Source organism: Papaver somniferum, chromosome 6, assembly GCF_003573695.1.
Source record: "Papaver somniferum cultivar HN1 chromosome 6, ASM357369v1, whole genome shotgun sequence".
Lineage (NCBI taxonomy): Eukaryota > Viridiplantae > Streptophyta > Magnoliopsida > Ranunculales > Papaveraceae > Papaver > Papaver somniferum.
The window spans coordinates 170334431-170359116 of NC_039363.1; the positions used below are offsets into that span (position 1 = coordinate 170334431).

General features: G+C 36.1%; 2 protein-coding genes across 3 annotated transcripts; one reads left to right on the forward strand and one right to left on the reverse strand.

Moving 5' to 3' along the window:
- Positions 1–11377: 11377 nt before the first annotated feature.
- LOC113290100 (CBL-interacting serine/threonine-protein kinase 23-like) lies at positions 11378–15433 on the forward strand. Its single transcript, XM_026539635.1, has 15 exons — positions 11378–11795; positions 12009–12071; positions 12165–12236; positions 12410–12517; positions 12633–12713; positions 12955–13008; positions 13149–13274; positions 13647–13736; positions 13871–13990; positions 14105–14221; positions 14395–14511; positions 14593–14649; positions 14843–14917; positions 15064–15139; positions 15237–15433. The coding sequence occupies exons 1-15, from the start codon at positions 11613–11615 to the stop codon at positions 15281–15283; spliced, it is 1386 nt and encodes a 461-aa protein (XP_026395420.1). The 5' UTR covers positions 11378–11612; the 3' UTR covers positions 15284–15433.
- Positions 15434–16669: 1236 nt separating this feature from the next.
- Positions 16670–19926, reverse strand: LOC113290101 (ataxin-10-like). Of its 2 annotated transcripts, none has more exons than XM_026539636.1 (2): positions 17801–19224; positions 16670–17678 (listed from the first exon to the last, which is right to left on the reverse strand). In XM_026539636.1, exons 1-2 carry the CDS (start codon positions 18414–18416, stop codon positions 17329–17331), a joined length of 966 nt encoding a protein of 321 aa, XP_026395421.1. In that variant the 5' UTR covers positions 18417–19224; the 3' UTR covers positions 16670–17328. The 2 variants fall into 2 exon arrangements, 1 of the variants encoding a protein (XP_026395421.1); XR_003331386.1 differs by having other exon boundaries at positions 17627–17678; positions 17801–19926.
- Positions 19927–24686: the final 4760 nt, after the last annotated feature.

A 24686-nucleotide genomic window follows, 5' to 3' on the forward strand; every position in this document is an offset into this window, starting at 1 on the left:
GAGGTCTTAATGAAATTGCAACTTTCTAGACACCTCGAGGATGATTTCTACAAAGGAGTCTATGAATAATTTCTAAGAAACTATGGTGTACGTTATAGCTGAACGAAGGAAACCTTCAAAGGTTGTTTCCCATGGGTATGCTTTTAAAGGATCAAACACAAACTTATTAGGCCTAACAGTGTTTACCTGATCTGATACCAATTGAATACGCAGAGGATACCAAATACACCCAACTTTTTCGTTCGACAACCTGTATAGACAAAATTTAAAATAATAGCAAGTAGATCAACTTCGTAATCCTTGACAATATGTATATAGAGTAAATATCTCAACCTCTACTCAATCAGTATGTATATAGACACAAGGTCTGTGAACCTGATTTTAAAGCGGAATACTCAAACAATCTCAAAAATCAACATCTAAGATCAATTTATTCTTATCCAAAAAATTCAATCGGAATTCTGCCAAGTGATTAAACTTGTTATCTATATTTCATGATACAAATTCGACAAGAAACTAGTCTTTTAATCGTCTACAATTAAGTAGACGTATCTACTGATATTGAACACGTACTAACCTGTGTAAATCCAATCATAAATATAAACAACATAATGCGGAAAAGGAAAAACGAAGACAACATAAATTTTGTTAACGAGGAAACGCAATAGTAAAAAAACACCGGGATCTCATCCATATTGAACACCACATTATATTAAGACGCTACATACACTAGCCTACTATCAGTCTTCGGGCTGGAATGTAGTTGATACCGAATCCACCTTCCAACCGATTCAGTTATAGTCGCGCTCCTTACGTCTCTTGAACCTAGCAAGGTTATACGCACTTGATTCCCTTAGATGACGTCCTTTACAGCCTAAGAGTTGTTTCAGCCTAAGTGAAGACTTTTGATACTAATCTGCCTCTAACAGATAAGCCAATTTGATTTTCGGTTAGGTCAAAGATCAAGGATTGAAAATCTGTTTGCAATAGACAAAGCTAGCAAACCTCACAAATCCGGAACTTGCAAATCCCGAAGAACGGCCTAGATTCTTAACCACATCTCAAGAACAATCTTCGAAAGATCAACTAATATCAGTCTTTAGATATCTATCTTGAAGAATCACAAAGTCCGAGACAAAAAGAACTTTGCGATTACTATCTATCTTACTTGAAAAATTACAAAAACCTCGATAATAAGAAAAACAAAATAAGTATTCAAAAACTATCAAGGTAAATATATTCGTACGTAGCTTCATGAATCCCCAAATCTAATTCTTTTAATCATAGACCTAATAATGTTTCACAGAGGAAGCCTAGGTCAATAAAGGACAACTCTAGAATCAACTAGGATACAAAGTGTCAGGTACCGATTTTTCTAGTTGACAGACATGCTCTATTTCTAGTTTTCAAACAACATGGTTAGTGTTAGAGCATAGCTCGTTTGAACCCACCAAGCGTTGGTATGTCAAGTTTGGTTGTCATATTTTAGTGTGTCAAAACTCATCTAAGAGTCGCTTGATTATGTGCTAGAGACAACTTCGTTCAGGTTAGACTAGAGATTCTAGGAATGTTGAGACATATAAGTATTACTCGAAGACCTGAAGAACTTGAAAAAGTAACGAGCTACAACGACGACATCATCTTTCTACTTGAGGTTAGTGATATTGACTTGAACCGTTTCATTCCTAACGTATCTTCAAGTCGTGCTATATTGAAAACATAGCTGCGAAGCTGTGTATTGGATATATTACTCTAGTAGTGAGACATGATCATAGTATTAGGGAATTAGACTACGAAGTATAACACTTATCTTTTGAACTTCGTAGATATGACATCGACATAATCTTATGAATGTTGTTATGATTATGTGAATGGGTAATGGTGAAGATTTCATCCTATGAAACAATGTTTTACATTTTTTCAAAGAAAGTACATTCATGAACTTATTTTATGAATCGAAAGGGAAATCGCTAGGCTTATTGGTACGGCTATTCATTGTAAATCTCTGGATTACCAATATGTGTGAGATAGTAGAACCGAACGTAACTATGTTATGTATCTTGGTACAACTAATCACAATGTCTGACTTATGATTTGGTATGACTAGTTTTGATTAATTAGTGTAACCGGTCCTAAGTAACCACCTGAGATGGTATGATCGACATTTGTGATTGGTCTGACCGATCCTAGTAATTGGTGCGACCGATCACAGAGGCTTGTGTAATCGATCCTTGTAATTGGTGTAATCGATCCTGGTAATTGGTGTAACCGATTCTAGTGACTGGTATGACCGATCACAAGCAATGCCATGAGTATATGGTAAACAGTTCTGGTAATTGATGTAACCCGTCCTGGTAACTTGTGTGACCGATCACAAGTATTTTCATATTAGGTTATAACCGATCCCAGTGATTGGTAGAACCGATTGAACCCATATATGTGGTTTGATATTTGATCAATCATATAGTAGTCTTGGAATACAAGTGAACCAATTCTAAACTTGTTTGGAAGTGTGGCATAACCGATTCCAAGAATGTAAATATGAAAGATGATTTAAAGAGAAAAGATGTCAACATAATTTGAACACGGGCAGTAACTCTTATCATTTATTGTTCAAACATATTTCTTAGTAGTTAAGGAGATCATGTACCGAAATTAATTGAGAATCTTTTAATTGAGGTTTTTGGTTATATATGCTTTTAATGACCAACAATTACATGAATATTTCAAGAGAATAAAAATTAATAATGTGCATTTACTAATTGGAGATTTTCTATTGAGAGATTTCGGAAAATATTGGACAAGCATTTACTGGAATTATGAAAATCAAATTTTACCATTCATTGCATATCTTGAGAATATTTTTGGTTTTGGAAATTCCTTGGTGCCCAAACATCCTTGGTCTGTAAATACCTAAGTTCGCATTTCTAGCAAACTATCCTAAGAGCCAGACAAACTTCATATGTTTGTTGTTTCTGGTGGAGCTGTCTATCCGGAGAGGAAAGCACCCTAATTAGGCGAAATCTCTTACGACTGCTCGTTTAAAGACTTTTGTGGGATCAAGAAGCTTTACGAGTACCGTTGGTGGGAAACTAGATAATTGTAGTGTTATTAGTTTTCGATTGATTTGATTGACTAACGGTTGTTAAAACTTTGATTGCACCTAGTTTTTTTATTCTTGAGAATCTTCTATTCTGATATAAGATTCACTCAAACTAGATCGAAGTATCGACGAGATCTTTAGAACTGTTTATACATCTAAAGACATCTTGTGATAATCCATTGTTAACAGTCTCCATTTTGTGCGTGATTGATCACAAGAGATTCAAGTGGTGTTGTGCAGGTGTTTATTGAAGATTATAGAATATTTGAAGACAAATAAGAAGTTCTCATATCATTGGTGTACACAAACCTTTATCCGCTAGGATCCAACTAGAATTGGATTTATTCGATTGATAGTTGTGTGAGATCGACATTCTCAATATATCTCTTTGAGATTTATTTGGATTGAGTGCGAATCTAAACTTGGCTACTTCGGTAGTTATTGGATAGATTGATCTAACTAGATAAATGAGTTTATTAGCTTAAACGGAAGAGCCTTTGCATATGATTTGAGATATCTTATCTTAAAGAATCAATAGAGTTGTTACCAAACAGATTTTTTGTTCCTTTACTGTTTGGAATATGATCCAAAGGAATTGTTCCAATGTGTGCACTCATCGAAATCGAAAGTGCAGGGATACTGAGGAAACTAAGTGAAATATGGGTAGTTGCTTGGTATCAACTATACGAAGTTGGTGTAGATTTTGTATATGAGCTTAATTCTGAGAGTATTCAATTTTGGACTTGGTCCCAGGATTTTTCTGCATTTACAGTTTTCCTCGTTAACAAAATCTTGTTGTGTGATTTACTTTTCTATTTCCGCAATTATATTTGTTTATATAATTTGAAGTAAATTACACAAACGTTAAATCCGTTTGACTTGATAGTGATCCTATATAGTTTGCTTAAGTTTGAAACTATTATCAAGTAATCACACTTTGGTAGTCGTATTGTCTCGATCTCGTATTCATAGACAATCACACAAAGTGTGAATCCCAATTAGTAGTATTGTCTCGACTTTGTCCATAGGCAATCACTTTCGGTAAGAGGACTTATAGGTGGATAAATTAAAGATTGTGGTGTATTTGGATACCCTCGCATTTTCAGTTAGCTTAGAATTCAGTCTATGATAAATTGGGAATCAAGCAAAACACTTTAGGTCTTCAAAATACAATAGAAGACTATACATATAGGTTTGTTAGGGAACCATGTATAATGACTGTTCGGTTTGGCAAGTTAGCCAAAGAACCGGGTGCTATTTGATATTCATTTAAACATCTAAGAAATTAATCATGATACAAACGCATAAGTGTTTAAATAATCAATAAAGTCTTAGAAGTTTTTAAGAGAATTCTAGCGATGCTAAATATATTAAAATAATAATTCTTTGAGCATCTGCTAAACATTGTCGGAACAGTTGGTACAACGGTTTGCCAACCTTACGGTTTGTTCACGAGCCATGATGCTAAAGTTCGTGAACCAGGTGCTCTAACCATACTAGACTACCGAACTCAGTTGACCACGGTACGTGAACCGGTTTCGCCAACTGCTAGTCTATTTATCCAGCTTATAAAAATTAGTTCACCACGGTTCGTTATCGGATTCGTGAACTATTCCCAACTGAACTTGAGGTTTGTAATCTGGTTCGCCAACCTTCTTGTATTTTTGTATCTCAGATATCTATAGTTTGCGATCTGGTTCTCCAACCTACCTAAGTAGAAATTTCAGCAGGTTCATATCTCTGTCTTAAGATGTTTGAAACATTCCCAAGTGATATAATCATTTGCATGGGAAATTTTCAATTAACCCACAAATTAGTTCATATAACTAACATTATTAAGGACCTTTGAACATCTAATCGCTAAATCATATTTCGAGATTTTTCACAAGACAAGCTTGACTCGAAACATCTTCTTTGTAAATCTACTATAAGTCATACAGCATAGTCTCAATAGACATGATGATATTATAGTGGGAAAAATAGAATGGTTCAGTCATCACATACCTGATACATAAGTTCTCCAAATGTTTTTGTCGATCTTCAGTCTTCAAGAGTGATACTCAACTACAATTTTAACCTATCTGAAACTTGACTTAGTAGACTAGAAATCAAGATATAGTTTCGATTACCTAACATTTACAACAAGCTTGAGATAGCAAAACTTGTGGATTAACCGAGCAATGATCTAAAAAACTTAGAGAAATCTAGTATCACATTTCTTTCATCATCAACGAACTCGTCATAACATTTCTTCCAGCACACAAATTTACCATGCATCAGAGGTTCCAAAGAATTTTACATAATCTTCTTGAGTTGAAAAATTTGGAGTCGTAATCCTTCTCATCAACTCAATGTATTGATATCTAGTTTCATCTGAATTTAATCCAACAATATTTGGTTGTCAATTATATTGAGTGTTAACACGAGCTTCAACTGTATCCCATTTTGTCTTAGTTTTTTTGTATACTAGTGGAAATTTCTCTTTCAGAGTGCCTTCAATCTCCTCAATACAATTTTCATGCCAAAAAGTACCTTATTCTCGTCACCTACAATAAGTTTCATATGTTCTCTAAGTAGTTATTTTTTTTAAGAATCCCTTCTTTTCCTTGAGATATATTCATGTCAATTGAATGCCGTCTCAGATTCGTTTGTTTTTTATTGGACAATTCTTCTCCAAAGATATTTCTTTTCTTTCGAGTGCCTCTAAATCCATCTGGATAACAACACCATTTTAGCAGATCTCAAATTCCTGATCCTCGTACCCCCCATGCTTTCTTGACATGTCATTTTTTGTCCCAAGAGACCCATCACATCTTTAATTTGTTCTGTTTGGTACCCTAGAGGCGTAATACCCAGACATTTGGTAGTGATTGGCCTAATGGAATATGACTAATGATTTGTCATTTCCTAACACCGAGGCCTTTTTCAACATAATTGGCTCCAGAGTTGGAAGAAAACTTTGCAGTTAAGCGTGCTCCGACGAGATTAATCCAAGGATGGGTAACCTCCCGGGAAGTTTTTCTGCTGGATTATCGCAGACATGCCCGTTAAAAACCCCACACTATCAAATAACCGCAGTGGATAAGCGAGGACTATATCTATGGAGGTACGAGTCATTAAAAATGGTATCAGAGCCGAGGACGGGTCACCTGCCGAGGGTGGGAAGGTACGCTGTAAGGGGTTAGTCTAGGTGTTTGTCTCATGAGGGGTAAGGAACGCCGGAAATCTAGGATGAAATATATTCTGGAGCCGATGACGATTCCAATTTAAGGTGGTGGCATTGTAATACCCCGATATTCGGTAGTGGTTGTCCGAATGAAATATAAGTAATGACTTGTCCTTTCCTAACACCGGTTCCTTTTCAGCATAATTGGAAGAAAACTCTGCAGTTAAGCGTGCTCGGGCGGGAATAATCCAGGGATGGGTGACTTCATGGGAAGTGTTTATGATGGATCACCGCAGCGATGCCCGTTGAAAACCCTACACTGTTTGATAACCAAAGTGGATAAGTGGGTCAGAGGAATCTCCATATTATATCTATTGTTTTCATCTCAACTTGAGCTAGAATAGTGAGTAGTGACATATATATAATAATTTTTCCATGTTGCATGAGTAGTTTCTATCAGAGTTTTCCTTCCAGCCTTAGAAAAATGTTTACTCTTCTGATGAGCTAGTTTTTTTTCCAAATAAGAGAGACCGAAATATTTTAAAAAAATAAATTATAAAATAAGATACATTGCTCAAGGAACTAAATTGTTTTGGTATCCTGCCAAGAGACTACAGATTTTAGTAGAAAAATTATTATGACAAACAAGTGATGATACAGTTTCTCTCACAGACTTGGCTATAACATCTTCCACTTGATTATCATTGCGGTTTACAAAATAAAAACTTCAAAAACTAAAACTCCAAGTTAAGATTTTAATCTCCTTCAGAATGTTTCTATTCTCCCATTGAATCAACAATTCGTTATTGGTGATAGATTGAATGACTAGTTTACAATCAGCTTCTATATGGATGCTTTTCAGTTTATTTTCTCTAGCACATAACGTAGCTTCACGTATCGCCATGCATTCACCATCTTCTGGGTTCAAAACTCTATTTGCATATTTTCCTTTGATCCTTTCACAGGTGCCTGTATAGTCATGCAACACAATGTCACTACCGAGTTGATTAGTAAAATAATCAAATGAGACATCTATTTAAATTTAAAATTACCATGTGATGGTGGCTTCCATTGAGATAACTAATGAAAGCTTAAACTAGTATGAGATGAGTCATTATCATGCGGATGAGAGTTCAAATGATATTGAATCATATGTACTGAGTTGTAAGGGTTCAAAGTAACTCCCTAAAAGATAGCTTCACATATATATTTCCATATTATCCACATCCCTATCACCACCGTGTACAACCATCTTTCATCTTGAGTATTGTTGCTACTTGAGAATCAGCTTTCAACTCATTCTGATACGTTGTTATAGTTAGTCCTAACTTGATCGATATTAAATGTACTCCTCTCCTGACAGCTCTGAAATGCCTGCACTCGAAGAGAATGTGTTTTATTGTTTCTTCACTGCCACCACAGACTCCACAACAACTATCAACGTTATCATTGTAAACAAAAAACTAATCTTCTTCTGGTTGGGTTTAATTTTCTTATGCATTTCCACGCAAATAACTTCCAATAGTTATTTCCAAATTGCAGGAGGAATTGTTCTCCCAATAATTTGAACCTCATTGTGATTTAAAGTGAGCTTTTTGTATATGCTTTTCAACGAGAATTTTCTGTCTTTGGAGGGCATCCATATTATGACATCCTCTTTTGAAACATCAAGATATAAGCTCTGGATCTTTTGAGAAGTATCAACATCAAATAACTGGTTAAGAAGATCAACATTCCAAATGCTTGTATTAGGTATCAGTAAATCTTCCACGTCTTGATAAAATATGTAAATATCACTGATAGGAGGAGGAGGAATCCATCTATCTAGCCATATCTTCGTTTTCCTTCCATTGTTTATCTCCATGAAATAGTTATCTTGAACAACCTGCATCCCTCTACCAATACAAGTCTGTCCAAGTGTATGACTGTTAAGGATCGAGCAAGAGAGAAAAGAGCATAAACGCGGAAGCGTAAAATACTACATTGATAATAATTCTGGTGTTTCAACTTTCATGGCTTAACAGCCTATTTATATTGTTCACAAACTTGACGACCACTCAAGGTACTTTCCTACCTAAGATCAAACTCTAAACATAGACACTTTCCTAATATAACTCAAACTCCTTAAAGTGTATATCTCCTAAATATAGACTCTTATATTATTTCCTAATACCCTCCCTCAAGATGGAGCATGTAGATCACGAATGCCCATCTTGGACCAAAGAAATTTAACTTCGGTTTTTTTTTTTTTTTTTTTTTTTTTTTTTCCGACGCTTTTGCGAAGAAAAAAATAATCTTCAGATCATAGTTTAAGGACGTTTCGGTCCTCTTCGTAGTTTAAGGACGTTTCGGTCCTCTTCGTAGTTTAAGGACATTACGCTTTCGGTCCCATTTTCGTAGTTTAAGGACATCTTTCGGTCCTCTTCGTAGTTTAAGGACGTTTCGGTCCCCTTCATAGTTTAAGGACATTACGCTTTCGGTCCCATTTTCGTAGTTTAAGGACATCTTTCGGTCCTCGGTCCTCTTCGTAGTTTAAGGACGTTTCGGTCCCCTTCATAGTTTTAGGACGATTTCGGTCCCCTTCGTAGTTTTAGGACATTACGGTCCTATCTTCTGAAGAATACTTCTTGTACTCTTGTTTTCTTGGTTTCTTTGATAGAATACTTTTTGTACTCTCTCGACAACTCATAGGATTTCAACCTATTATTGTTGTTCTTTTTCTCATCACCTCTTGGTGATTGTTTTCTTCTCTTTTTTTTTTTTTTTCTTTCTTCACAACATGAATGTTGTTTCTTCTTCTCTCTTGTTCCAGTCACGCACTTCTTGCGAAACCTTCACACTTCTTTGTTCTTCAAGATTCTCTCACAATCCTGTCGTCTTTACAAAGTCTGCCACACTTTGTAGGATCTCTAAGTTTCTGCCACAAACTCTTCAATCACCATGTTTGAGCTTAAACTGCTTTCTGCAACGTCTATGACAGAAACTGTCGCACTTTTTCACTGTTATAAAACTCTTTCGTCACGCTTCTTTTTTTCTGTCGCTTCTGTAAGAATTCTTCAGTAACACTTCTGTTAATCTGTAACAGTTCTTCTGCAACTGTAACACTGACCTTTGTAACACCCATCACTGTTACTAACATTAATGATCAATATAATCCTTGTCTAGCAACCACCATCAACAGGTGACAAGTCACGGAGCAGCAACATACCTTACGCCTTCTTCACAATTCAATCACTAACGAGGGAAGTAGCATTGATTCGCTAACCATCCTATCTCTTGCAGATGAGCATCGACCATGAACATCAACAACAATTTTTTTTTTTTTTTCTTCGGAACAATCAAACTCCATTCTTTCCATCCCCTGATTAGTCAATATCCAACAACACATCTTCACATTCTTCATCCCTGGCTCGATCAACAGCTACCATGGATCACCGATGAACAGCACCATCCTTATCATCGCTGCCAACAGCAGCTTTTTCTTCTCTTCGATCAAGTTTCATCACCTGCTCGATCTCTTTCTCAGTCACCATCACGATCACCACCAGCAATACTACTCAGACTGTCGACTGTCAATGGCAGCAGCAGCGAAACTTTTTGGAAGTGATCAACCAAATACTCATCATCCAACATTAACGGCATCAATCTTGTACCTTTTTTTTATAGTCCCGGTAACAAGTCACGAACATCATCAGACTCTGCTCCTTTTTCGTAATACCGATGGCAGCACCCTGACGGCTTCTTTCTCCTCCTCTTCGTTTCAATTTGAATAGCAGCAGCAAACCTTTTTCATTGGTCACCGATCCAATCGCAGGCATCTGAATCTCTTGACTGTACAGAAACAAGATCATATTCTTGTCTTGTTCTTCTTTTATATTCAAATCACCACAGCGTCCATCTGTTCGTCCTTCGCAGCAGCATCTTCATCGTTTAACAGCGACCAAACCTTGGCCTTGCGAACCAACAAGTCACGAACATGTCTCGACAGAAGTCATGGATATAAGATTAGAGTTACAGCAGCAACACCCTAGGCAGCTACGCCAGACCATCCGTTTTTTTTTTCTTTTTGTTCAGCGTCAATGACATGCCATCATGAGTTCAAACGACATCAAGTATCTCCTTGTGCACCTGGCCTCTCGGCTTCAAACCATCAAGTATCTCCGTTGTTTTTTTTTTTTTTTTTTTCTTTTTTTACTCTCAAACCCTAAAACCAAAACCAATGGAACTTCTCTTCTTCTCCTCTCTCCCTCTCACCTCGCTCTGATACCATGTTAAGGATCGAGCAAGAGAGAAAAGAGCATAAACGCGGAAGCGTAAAATACTACATTGATAATAATTCTGGTGTTTCAACTTTCATGGCTTAACAGCCTATTTATATTGTTCACAAACTTGACGACCACTCAAGGTACTTTCCTACCTAAGATCAAACTCTAAACATAGACACTTTCCTAATATAACTCAAACTCCTTAAAGTGTATATCTCCTAAATATAGACTCTTATATTATTTCCTAATAATGACCAAAATACTTGATTGGCACTGCTTTTGTCTTTCCATCTGACTTGACATTATGACATGGGCATGCATAAAAGATCAAATTGGAGCTTTCAGATGAAATAGTCATTACCGACTAACCTGTGACCGTCTTATGATCGTTTAGCTATAGCTTACTCGATGTCAGCTATAATAGACAAACTCACATGAATTAGCATTTGACCATCCCATAGTCGAGCAAAACGGAAATGACAAAACTACTCATGTGAAAATTCCAATTCATGTCCCGACTCTTACAAGGCCGCAAGGACCCGCCACATAAAAATGGTCGGGACTGAAATCAGGATTTACCCGTGGGTATCTCCATGATATGCCCTTGTTAGACCAACCATGTGGGTCCTGCTCCGCGTATGAAACGCGTATCCTAAACTTTATCCTTTTATTATCCACCGTTTGACAGTGACACTCAATGTTCAATTAATTGCAATTATTTAGATGAAAAGAGGAGAGAGAAATCAAATCAGCCAAAGTTGACCATCATCCTTTCCTCCAACATCTGAATCCAACGGTCGTCAATACACATACGAAACCATCCTCCTCTTTCCTTGCTCAAAAACAAGGATCCTCATCCACTCCCCGAAATCTTAAAAAAGCATAACAGAAAAAAAGAAAGTACTAAATCTTTTCGGAGTACTTAAGGAAAAATGTAAACTAATGAGTTTACTTTTAACACGCACTTAAAAACTGAAGATCTTGATGCCAGATTCGATTTGATTTTGTAATATGAAATCTGAGTAAAAAAAAAAAATCTAGAAGAAAAGAGGAAATTGTGAGAGTAAGTGAGGGAAGGATGAGTAGTGGTAGTGGTAGAGGTAGTAGAACAACCAGAGTAGGGAAATACGAATTGGGAAGAACAGTTGGAGAAGGAACATTTGCGAAAGTCAAGTTTGCTAAAAACGTTGAGACTGGGGAAAATGTTGCTATTAAGATTCTTGATAAAGAAAAAGTTCTTAAGCATAAGATGATTGGTCAGGTATAACTTAGATTCTTTAATTTGATTTATTTTTTTTTTTTTTGTTGATTCTAGTTTTGATTAGGAAGACATAAGAAGAATATATGATCCCAAAAACTTTTGCAAAATTTGTGGTTTTCAGATAGTACCCTTTTGAGTTTTTGTTAGTTCCAATTCGAAATTTTATCCTTTTGTTTCAAGGGTTGAAGTTTCATTTTGATGTGAATTATGCAGATTAAGCGCGAAATATCAACCATGAAATTGGTTAGACACCCGAATGTGGTTCGTTTGTTCGAGGTAATGTTACAACTATTATTGTAAGTTGTTTGTGAATTGTGAAGTTTGTTTATTCATGATTTTTGTAAAAATGGGGATCACTATTTGGTGTAGGTTATGGCTAGTAAGACAAAGGTGTACATTGTTCTGGAGTTTATCACAGGTGGTGAACTTTTTGACAAAATTGTAAGATATTCTTCTTTCCCTGACTACGAATTTTATTATTGGCAATTCTCGTCATTTTGAGGATACATAACTCGATCGACATGTAATTTCGTAGACTTTGTGTTTGCTTAATGGTATCCTCCTACATTACTTAGGCTAGCGTTTGCTTAATGGTTTCCTCCTACATTACTTAGGCTAAACAAGGTAGATTGAAGGAAGATGAAGCGAGGAAATACTTTCAGCAGCTAACACATGCTGTGGATTACTGCCATAGTAGAGGAGTTTTCCATAGAGATTTGAAGGTAGCAAATTTTTTACTATACCACACTGCATTTATTTTCGCTTTTGTTGTGGTTTTGGTTATTATTTTGCATCTTCACTCAATCAGCAGGACAACTGCTTTCGTGTGCTTACTAGCCTGAGAATTTGCTGTTGGATGGTAATGGGGATCTTAAAGTCTCGGATTTTGGACTAAGTGCTCTGCCTCAGCAACTTCGAGTGAGTGTCAAACAATTCCTCTCTTATGATTGCAGATAAGGATAGACTCTTTATTATGATGCTATGGAATTGGATCTTTCATGCTAACGAGAAAAACAACAAGGACTCCGGGATTTTTTTAATGCTTAAGTAGTTGTTTGATCACTTTCCTGCTTTCAGACTTTAGCTTCATGAATAGATTGTAAACAACTCGGAAAATGTAACCTTTGCAATTAAGTTACATATGGTTTTTTATTTTCAGGAAGATGGATTACTTCACACGACCTGTGGGACACCAAATTATGTCGCTCCAGAGGTATTTATAGCTTCGGACAATTTGAATTCTTAATGTGAGACTAACTTTCTCCTTTCTCCACTCAAACCCCGTTGTTAATCCTCTTCATATCTCTCTTGTATTTGTGTTATTTGAGCTATATCCTTCTACTTCTTTTCCAGGTAATCAACAATAAAGGTTATGATGGAGCTAAGGCAGATTTCTGGTCATGTGGTGTAATCCTGTTTGTCCTCATGACAGGCTATCTTCCTTTCGAAGAATCAAACCTCATGGAATTATACAAAAAGGTGAGCTTTATGGCGATGGCCATCATATGTAATACTATGTTAGTTCGTTGCTTGAAATCTATGTCCTTAGTGGATCTAGGATTCATTTGCTGCCGTTTTCTTTGATCTTCTGAAAATAAAATAAGATGCGTGGATGTTATTTATTCTATATATGTGGTGCAAACACTACAATATCAACGGCATACCTTTAATGCTTGATAAATTGGAGTGTTTCATTGGTGGTTTTGTTTTAATTGGTGTCGTAGAATGGGACTTATGAAACAAACGATTTTGGAAGTCTTCACCTACTATACTGTAGATACTTAAGTAAGGATTTATATTAAAACATCAAACTTTCAACCTTGGTTTTTATGAGGAACTGTCTGATTGCAGATCTTTAAGGCTGAATTTTCCATTCCTTCATGGTTTTCTTCCGGTGCAAAGAAATTAATCAAAAGGATCCTTGACCCAAATCCTTCAACAGTAATTCCCTTCACTTAATTACTTCTACGGTATCTTTGAAATATAGAGCATTTGCGAAACATATTCATTCATATTCAAGGAGTGCGGATGAATGTAGTCTATGTCCTGAACTTTATAATGCTATTCTTCAACAGAGAATTACTTTCCCGGAGTTATTACAAAACGAATGGTTTAAGAAAGGATACAAGCCACCAGTCTTTGAACAAGAAGAGATTAATCTTGACGATGTCGATGCTCTTTTTAATGAAGCTGCGGTAATTTTTCTCGTAATGATACAGAACTGTATAAACCGAGCATATGTGTAGTTAGTGACTGTCAGAGAAGGCTGTAGTATTGAGTTTTAGTTACTGGTTTCTTTCTTGACACAGGAAAGCAGAAATCTTGTTGTAGAAAAGAGGGATGAAAGACCAGTTACCATGAATGCCTTTGAACTCATCTCTCATTCTCAGGGTCTCAATCTCAGCAATCTATTTGATAAGCAGATGGTATGCTTCATTCGCTTTGTATTAAACTCGAAATCAGTGAATTTGGTATTTAGGTTGTAGTCAATAGTCATCTATGCTTAGTCGTGAATGCCTGTTATTTCTCTTTTACCTTTTCGCGTGTAGCTATAATCCATTGCTTAGTGTGGTACTGTTTATACTTCTGCTCTCATTAGGGACTTGTTAAAAGGGAAACTAGATTTACCTCCAAACTTCCGGCCAAAGAGATACTTGCTAAAATCGAAGAAGCTGCCACTCCTTTGGGATTTGATGTAAAAAAGAATCAGTACAAGGTACATGATCATCACCCTCCTAACGCTTCTACTATGTAGCTTTCTTTCCTGATAAATTATTTTTTCATATAATTGTTTCAGATGAAGCTTCATGGAGGTAAGAGTGGACGAAAAGGACCTTTGTCCATTGCAACAGAGGTACTACATTTTGAAAACCAAAGGAAAAATTAAACTATCAAATTAGACGTCTTTGTGCTGTTTACTGGGGCTTCTTCGTGTTTCTCGTGATCAAGAAAACTGGCTTTCAGTTTGTTAATAATTGGTTGTCAAAAACGAAATTTGTGAACTATAAGATGCATACCTGCTAATGTGGCATGTTTGTTTCCTTCAGGTTTTTGAGGTGGCTCCTTCATTGTACATGGTCGAGCTACGTAAAGCTGGTGGAGATACACTTGAATTTCACAAGGTATAATAGTCATTACGCTTTACGTATTACTCAGCGAACATCGTCAAAGAAACATTTAATCATTTGCGATTTTCATTCAATCCTGAAGTTTATACTTTACTGTGTGATATTATTCATTAGACAAATTGTTGTAAAAAAAAATGCAGTTTTACAAGAACATATCAACTGGTTTGGATGACATTGTGTGGAAATCCGAAGGGGAAGCCAAGAAAACAGAAACTGGTATCTTTGCAAAACTAAACCAATTAGAATGATATGCTATTTTTGTTTTTGAATTTTACTAAGTTCATATGTTCTGATTCATATTTGTTCCTCGCAGATGTTGCTGGGCCATCTGATAATTTAAAGAAAAGTCCAATCAAGTAACTTAATGTATTAGTTTTGTCTTTCTTTGATTTAAGATTTTGCCATGTTCTTCCCACAAGGGAATGAATAACAGGTAGATATTTTACGGCGTTGTAACGGAACTGTACAAATAATACATATTATTGAATGGTGAATGCTTGGTTCACTTAATACTGTCTAGCGTATTAAGATAGTAGTGCACGAGAGCCTTTATCGTGGATTATACCACTTTCGCAAACCTTTCCTTGAAGTTTTGGATAGCAGAAGAAATTAAAATGAAATTGGAACTTTGAATGTCCCTAAGACAAAAATTAGGAAAAGCAACTGGCAAAATCGGTAATACGGATTAGCCTAGACAGAACAAGGTTCCTTCTGACGGGGTTGTAGCAGACTAACAGTAGTCTCTACAAATTTGCACATGTTATCCCCAGAAATAGTAATTTGTACTCTGTTAACATACACTTTGGTTATTACCCAGGAAGCATGAAAAGCTAAAATCCGAATGAAGAGAGAATTGAGATGTAGTCGGAGATCTGAAGCTTCAAAAGAGGCGGCAAGGATTATCTGATGCCCTGGAATGTCAAGGAAAACACATGATTGAGGGGCGGGCCTGCCATCTACGGGAACAGGCACTTTTATGACTCAATTTCCTTGTGTTATCCTACCTGCACCAGATGCAGTTACCTATACTAATAACATTTATAAGATTTCACCCATGACACGCACCAAAATTCTGCCTGGAGCCGTGCATAAACTAAAAAGAACCACAATATGGCACCCAAACAATAGTTTCCTTTTAAGAATTACAAGAGAAGCTACGACTTGCTCTTACAAATACAAACCAGGAGGGTCTGTCGATTGGACAATAACTCAAAGCGGTGTTGTTGTAGTTCCCTGTATACCAAGTGACCCACTACAGTCTCGTCAAAAATTTCATTTTTATGTTGCCCTCTCTTGGAAGGCCTCATTTACGCCATCTGTTTTCTCCACAAATTCAAAGAACAGATTTTAATGAATGAGGGTATGCCCAGCCGAAGCATGTGCTGATTTTAATCAAAAGGGCTTCTACTAAAACAAAAACCACAGCTCCATAACAACACCAATCATCTTCTTTTCTTTCTATTTCTCGCTGTAAATTTTGTTCCCTTGAACTTAAAAGTGTAACCACATAAGATGGAATTGAATTTGTACAACTACAGTTTTCATACTTTTTCTTGTTCTGTTTGACGCTTTAAATTTTCTTTCCTAAAATGTGTTGCTAAATAGATTACAAGTGATTTCCAGCAAGGGGCATTGGTCTAGCATCTGAAATTAACCATACCTAGGTACAAACTTTTGACTCCAATACGGTATTCCAGTCAAGAAAGCACAGAAAAGAAAATCCTACCAAATTTCTGATACAGTGAATACAACAAATCTAACTCTGAGCATTAAAAAAAAGGGTTTCATCCATAGTTTGCATTAAACTGCTTTCAGTTGACCGTTGGACATAGTTCTCATAAACAACAAAAACAAAAGAAACAAGAAAGCCAAGCTCACCAAGTTCAGGAGCATCTAACACGGTGAGATGTTGACAAGCTTAGCACGCCGAGTATGCGGGTCTAGTTCCATCTGAAACCCAAGCTCAGCAAGTTCAGGAACATTTGCAGACCCTTGAATCTCCAATTCTGCGACTACTTTTTGGTTCTCTTCGTTTCCCTCAAGCAAATTCCTCACTGCCCGTATTCCATATTCCCTCAAAAACTCATTATAATCATCAGTAACACACTGTTGCAACAGCAAAAGGATAGCATCTTTCTGCCTAATTTCATCTTGCACATGCTTCATCCCGTACAAACAATTAGCGATAACAGCAACTATATCCCTCCTAAACCCTTTATAAGGGCAAACCTTCAATTGTATAGATGTGCTCTCTTGTCGAATAGATTTCTTGATTGTCAAAGGGGGACCCAGCTCACGAAGAAAATCTATAAGAAGATCTAAAAGTCCTGATGACAGTAATAAATCAACAATAGCAACTGATTCTTCAGTTCCTAAATTATCTCTATCATGTGCACAAATATCCCTTAAAATGTTAATTGAATACCAAGAATATCAACTGCAGGAGCACCAGTTGGAAGCGTAGATTGGCCTCTCGAGAAAAAATTAACTACTGTAACAACTCTCTTCAGTATTCCAAGAATGGAGAGAGCGAACTCCTTGGATACATTTTCATCACGTTTCTTGTTCAAGCTCCCAAAGAGGATACTCAATAGAAATCCATTTTCTAGGGTAAAGATGTCACCAGTCTCCTTCAAATTATTGTTCTGCTCGTGTGCACCAGTTGTGCTCAACATAAAAAATAATGGTGAAAAATAAGCTTCCTCGAGGCAGATTTTTGCAAGAAGCCCCAACAACCAATCTTCTTCAAGACCATCTAATAAAAAGAAAAGAAAAAAAAAATTAAATATATAAAAACACAGGAAACATGCTCAAACATGTTGCCATATCAACAAGAGATCAAAACACGGCATATGCACAAGAACACACAAAAAGTACCTCTTGAAGCAGTTCTAACAATTTCTGCAACAATCCGTAAGCCTGGAACCTCACAAAGCTGTCTCATTATTTCACTACTTCCGTGGCAGCAAGAATATATAACCATACTCAGTACATCAGAAGTTTTTTTCACCCGAAGCCCAGCAATATCTTTAAATACAACAGGAAAAAGTTGAGACCAAACAGCAGCCTGATGTTCTTCCCCTGCTCCACATACATTTCCTAGAAGCTCCAAGCCAAACCTGATAATCTCGATAATCTCATCACTAGAGTTAGCATCAAAATTAATTAAATCCAATGCCCTAGCAACAACGTTGACCCCATCTTCCTCTATAAAGCAATTTTGATTCAATATTTCTCCCGCACAAAGGTCTCTAAGAAGTTTAAAAGACAACAATAGAATATAATGATTTGAAGAGAAGATTTGAGACCTTGTGAGGTCAAGAACTATAGGTAGGATCTTCACTGAAGAAAGTTTCAAACGACCGTCAGGAGTTTTAGCAGTTTCTTTAAGATTTTCAAGGGCTTGGTCTAATTTGGCACAATTTGCACTAACAAACAACGGGCCAAGAATGTGCTCAGGCACAACCAATGTCAGAGGCGACGTATTCTCCATCTCTTAAACACAAGAGTCGTGAAGGACCTGGAAGTTACTAACCTATGAAAATGAGTTCTATAAATCAGCTACCATGAAATTTACAGTAAAGAATATTAAGAAACACAACCATGAAACTGACACAAAGAAGTATCTCATTAAGCAAACCAATTCAATTACTACAAAACTTCGTCACATCATGTCTCTCAAACCCTAGATAAGTCTTTCAAAAAACCCTAAACTAGCAAAAACTCAAAAATAATGAACAAAATTAATCAGTGAAGAAAATCTACTCAAATAATGGTCCTGAGTCGTGAGGCAGAAAGAAAATCATTGATGAGGAAAAGAAAAACAAGAAGAAGAAGAACTCAATGCATGTGAAGTAAGCTTACAGATGCTAGGGGTTTGGCAGGCCCGATGCACATGCTTTCAATAAGCTCCCCAACCTCTACTTCTTCTCTTTCTCTTTGTCTCTGTATGTAATTCCTAGAACTTAAAAATGTAACTAAATAGGATTACAAATGAATTTTCAGCAAGCATTGACTGCCTAGCATCTGGGATTAATCATACCTAGCTACAAACTTTTAACTCCAAGAAGGAGATAATCAATCATGAAAGCAAAAACAAGAAAACCGCACCAAATTACTAATACAATGAATCAAACAAATTCAACTGTGAAAAAAAGAAGAAGGTGTCTTTCATAGTTTTCCATTACACTTTCAAATGACCATTAAACATAGTTCTTCTTTATCATTCATCATAAATAACAAAAACAAAAGAAACTAATAATCCAAATAAACGAAACCCTAGAACTGAAAAACTGCCCAGCAATTCTTCAAAACATTAAATCCAAATCATCAAGGCAATTACGAAGCTAGCCCAATCTCTCATCTTCAATCCAATTCATTCTGAACTTTAATACCCATAGACTTGGCAGTTCCAATAATGGATTTAGAAATCGATTCTAAACTCATATACTGACAGTAAGGATCAGATTGTTTAATTTTAGCAATCTCGTAAATATGTTTAGGTGTTAAAGTCGCAACCACAACATGACCAGAACGACCACTACCAGATTCAATCCCAGCAGCTTTTTTCAAGTACCAAGTGACTGATGGTGATTTCACAGTAAATTCAAATGTATTATCTTTAAATGCTGTGATTGTCACTGCCATTGGAGTATCTGGTTTGTATTTTTGTGTCCTTGCATTGAAATCTTTACAAAATGCCATTAGGTTTAAACGATACTGACCTAACGCTGGTCCAACTGGTGGTGCTGGTCTTGCTCCTCCGGCTGGTACTGTTAATCTGATTGTTGCTGATATTGGTCTTCTTGTTAAGATCTCTTTCAGTGATGCCATGCCCGCTAAAGGTTTTGAGATTTCCTTTTTTTTAGGGTTTTAGGGCTGAGAAAAGGTTTTATTAGGAGAAATGAGGTTCTTCGCTTCTTGTTCGTCTATAGTTCAAGAATATAGGAGTTTCTCGAAAATACCCGATGATTTGGGGGTTTGTTACCTGGCTAAATTGGAGCATATGCTATTTAATTGGACCTATAACTATATGATAAAATAGGATCATTAGGAAGTAATTTGTAGAAACCCCTTATTCATTATTTATGTTAATGTCTAATATATCCTTATTAAATTAGTGATGATTAATTAAGTTAGTATTAGTTAAATTAATTGGTGTTTGAGTTTGATTATGGTGTTAGGACTAGAGTAGAAATTGTTTTAAGGTTTGGAGGGAAAGTAGAAGTAGAGGGAAAAAAGAAAAAAACCAGGATTTGTGATTTTCTTAGCATAAATGAAACTTTATAATGATAATGAAGACTCTAGTAGTGATGAAGAAGTGGGTGCATCAGATTATCATGATTTCGATCCTACCTAATTGGATAATTTGTTGAAAGAAGAAGAGGATGTCAACCAAAGAATGCTTGAGGATATTATTCAAGCACAAGAACAATTTCGTCAGGAAGAAGATGATAATGCTCTTAATAAACAGGAATGAGTTGTAACGATTTAGAAACATGTATTTGCATGTCCCAATCGCCCAAAAAGGAAATTTTTTTCAAAACTTTAACCCGGAATCGGTTTATTGGATAACACTGCGTAAACCGATTCTGGGTAACATCCCCAAATTGGGTACAAAAATCGGTCTTTATTCATCACCATATGAACCGATTCTAGTAAATTTTTGGCGCGATGGGTACGTGACTAGAATCGGATTTTGTTGGTGATGTTCTATGACACGAGACATGAACCGATTGTGGACTTTGAAATTTTTTAGACAAATCTTTAATTGGTCTTTATAGTTGCACATATAAACCGATTGTGAGAAATCGGTTTAATCGACTGTAACATATAAACCGATTTTGAATCATCAACTTGTTGATATTTGTTGTAGATTGTTGTGGCGTTTGCAGAAGATCAACCCAAAGTTATATCTCTGTTGGGTCCTGATACCTCTTTCCACTATTTCACCGATTTGGAGTGGCAAGATATAAACGATGCAAAGCAATGGTTTATAGACAAGGGAATAGAGATCAAATGCGCCTTAGTTTTAGGCCGTCATTCAAGTGAAGATCGTTTGGAAATTGTTTGTGAGAGAGGTGGAAAGCAAGAAAGTCACTAGGCAAAGGAAAGACTGTACGTGAAGACGACGACAAGAGAATACATTACTAAATCAAAGAAGTATGGTTGCCTGTCTAAGATTATAGTTAATAGACCCAAGAGACCCGATGGTAGTAAGGTATACAAGTTCTCTAAAGTGATGAATGGTTGTCACAATCATGATGATCCGGAATCTCTTGTCGGACACGCGGCCGTTTGTGGGTTGAAACTACATCAATTGGAAACGGTGAGGTCGATGAAAGCGTGTAAACCAAGTGACATCCTTAGGAAGATTAAGGAGGATGATAAGGATAACTTGTCCACTTTGAGGCAAATTTACACGGCAAGAGCAGCCTTTAGGAGGAGGTCATGGGATGGTAGAGCGGTTATGGAACAAACTCAATGGTTAGCCGATCAAAACGGATACACAATGGGGAAGCAAGTATTGGAAGTCAAAGTGACTCGTATTTTCTTAGCGCATCCGGAGATGATCAAGTTGGCCCAATGCTTCTATCAAGTTTTGTTAATAGATTGTACATACAAGACCAACAAGTACAATTTGCCGTTGTTAAACATTGCTTGCCATACTTCCAACAAGCAAACTTTCACGGTAGCATAGGGGTTTATGGATCGGGAGAATGATGTGAGTTTTACTTGGATGCTAGAGACCTTGAAGGAGATATACCGTGGCGATCAAACTCCGAGGATCATAGTAACAGATAAGGACCAAGCACTAAAAAAATACGATCCCAACATGAGGCGATGGGAGGAATTGATCGGGCCGGATCAATTCGATGGTCTCCATTTTTTTGAATGAGTATTTTCCTTATATTTAAAACTTGATCTATCAGATGCTTATATTTTGTCACTTTCTTATATTGTATTTTGCAAACTTGAACCTACCTTAATGAATGAAAGTGGTTTTCTTTTTTTGGGTAACTTGGGCTCATTTATAGAAATTTGTAACAAAATCGAACTTCTTGTTCATTTATAGAGTCCGTTTCTGGAGTTAGTTTGTTGCAGCTTTTTCAGAATCGGTTTATATGGAGGATAATGCAATCCGATTATTGGAAGAAAAGGGTATAGAGATTTTTAACTAAACAATCGGATTACATATGGTCCAAAATGATCCGATTGTAATCTTAATCGGTTTATATGTGTATTCATGTAATCCGATTATAGTTGATGTTCATCACAACAACCCAGAATCGGTTTATGTAGGTTCACATTAAAATCCTATTAAGATTACGATCGGATTAATGTGCTGAAAATATAAACCGATTCTGGGTGGAGTTTCAGAAAACTTGATGAGTGAATTTTTAAGATTTAGAGGTAAATCATTGTAGAGTATCTCTTAGAAGGAATGATTTAAAGTGATTTAACTCAATCACTTGAATTGTCTGTTTTTGGGTTTTCTTTTTACAAACAACAAAAGAAGATTTTAATTGTTGTTTGTGATTGATTAAGATTTAGTTTTGATTTTGATGGAAATTGAAAAATAAATTGAGTTTTGATTAATGATTTTTGTATTTGTTAATTAAGTTATGATTTTGTATTTGTATTTGTGTTAGAACAATTAAGGTTTCTTTAAAGGTTAGTTTAATATTTTTACAATACTTTAGACACCCCTTATCATTCGATATTGGGTGGATGAAGAAATCCATAGGCCCCAATTTAGTCAGGCTTTGTTAAGGGGTGTGCTAGGATACACTCCTTCTGTTCCTAAAAAATGGTACTTACACTTGTTCATTTTAGTTTATGTTTTTATCCTTCAATTCAACTAATAAGTTATCGTTGACTTTAAATAAGAAGGCTATTATTGGGGCGTCACATTCCATTAGAGGGGCGTCACGTAATAGGACAAAAAAGGGTCACCCATAAGTAATTTCAAAAACCCCTTATCTCAAATAATTTTATAATGACCGAACAATCCTTATTTAGTTAATTTTAATTTAATTTAATTAGATAATAATTAAATTAACGAATTTTGTTATATACTTGATGAATTCTGGGACAAAGTTTTTGTGGGAAGAAAAACTAGAGAGAAGAAAAAAACAAAATTTTTGGAGATTTCTTTCAAACCCTAGATTTTGATTCACTCAACCAAAATGAATGAAACAAGTTACCAATTCGATGGGGGTGAATCTTTGTATGATAGAGAAAACAAGTTTTACATCCCTCATGTTGGATACCAAGAGATGGTTGATTTGTTAGATGGTAGAGAGGGTTTAACACAAACTGATGATGAATCTCAACCAATTCAAGAAATAAATCACAAAGTGAAGAACCAATGGTTGAAAATCAACAGGTATGCCTCTAAACTATCTCCCATGAGTTCAATTTCGCACAAAATTGGTTAAAATACGTAAAAAAGTTTAGATTTTTCCACTTACTGCTCATGTTACGGTTGGGTTGAAGCTTCGTTCCCAACCGCAATCTGAACTTATGGTTAGATTTGATGCAATCCAACCGTAATTGGTTTTCAATAAAGGACAAAAGAGGTTTTACGGTTGAGAAGATGTCATGCCAAACCCAACCGTAAATATTTTTTGCATGGGTATTTATTGCTATTTTTACGGTTGGGTTTTGCACAATTCCAAAACGTAATACTATTACGGCTAGGTTCGATTTTTTTTTCCCAACCGTAAAGTTTCTTGTCAGTCAGATTTTGTTCCTATTGTTAGAAATTTAGATATTACGGCTGAGAATATAATTTACGGTTGTGTTCGTGGATCTTAGAACCCAACCGTAAGTGTACTTTTCCTTCTTCCTTTGGACTAATGTTGTGATGTTTTAGTTAATAGATTGTGCTTCCACATAACCCAATGTCTTCCAAACCTGATGCAAGTGAAATTCTAACCGAAGATTCTTCCCATCACTATTTGAATGACTTGGTAGGTATTTTTTTTGTTTTGAAACTAATGGAAATATATGTTGCGCATTCATTTTAACCATATCACTATGTTTTTTTACTAACTTTGAGTTTTTGGACCATGTAGACATGGAAAACGAAGAAAGAAGCACAGGCATGGAAAAGAGAACGTGGAAAGTTAATTATGTGTCTTATAGTTTGTAATGGATCAACAAATGAACGCCACTTTCATGGTTTGCGAGTGTAGTGGAGAAAGTAAAATTCATGTGAAAAGGGTACCGAATATAAACCAAAAACGAGGAGGAAGAATACCACTTTCACTAAGAAGACTAAATGCCCGTTCAAGCTTCAATTCAAGCACAACAACAAAAGCAAGGTGTGGTATTTGGAGAAAGTTGTATGCGGTCGTCATAACCATCCCATACCGGATACTTTGCTATCCCATCCTAATGCGGCGCGGCTTAATGATGAAGAAAAACTCATTGTAAGTTCCATGACCGAAAACCGTATGAAACCCATTGATATACTTGGTCATATAAAGCTCCTCAACCCATCGAATTTTTTTACTTTGCCAACCATCTACAACGCCAAAACAAAATCGAAAAATCAACAATGGGAAAATAGAAATCAAATGCAACAATTAAGGCATTTGGGGGAGAAGTATAATTACTCGGTTTTCCATAATGAAGACGAGGATGAACAAATAAAGAATCTCATATTGGCTCATCCCGAGTTTATACAATTGGCGTGGTGCTCCAATAAAGTACTTTTAATGGATTGCACGTACAAGACCAACAAGTATGAGATGCC

Bases quoted from the DNA above. Each gene is read 5' to 3' on its own strand.
- LOC113290100 (XM_026539635.1), top strand. From the start codon at position 11,613: ATGAGTAGTGGTAGTGGTAGAGGTAGTAGAACAACCAGAGTAGGGAAA. The intron at 13,991-14,104 runs GTAATTTTTCTC...TTCTTGACACAG, and splicing joins CTCTTTTTAATGAAGCTGCG to GAAAGCAGAAATCTTGTTGT. The intron at 14,918-15,063 runs GTATAATAGTCA...AAAAAAATGCAG, and splicing joins ATACACTTGAATTTCACAAG to TTTTACAAGAACATATCAAC.
- LOC113290101 (XM_026539636.1), bottom strand. From the start codon at position 18,416: ATGGAGAATACGTCGCCTCTGACATTGGTTGTGCCTGAGCACATTCTT. The intron at 17,679-17,800 runs GTACTTTTTGTG...TCTTTTTATTAG, and splicing joins TGTTAGAACTGCTTCAAGAG to ATGGTCTTGAAGAAGATTGG.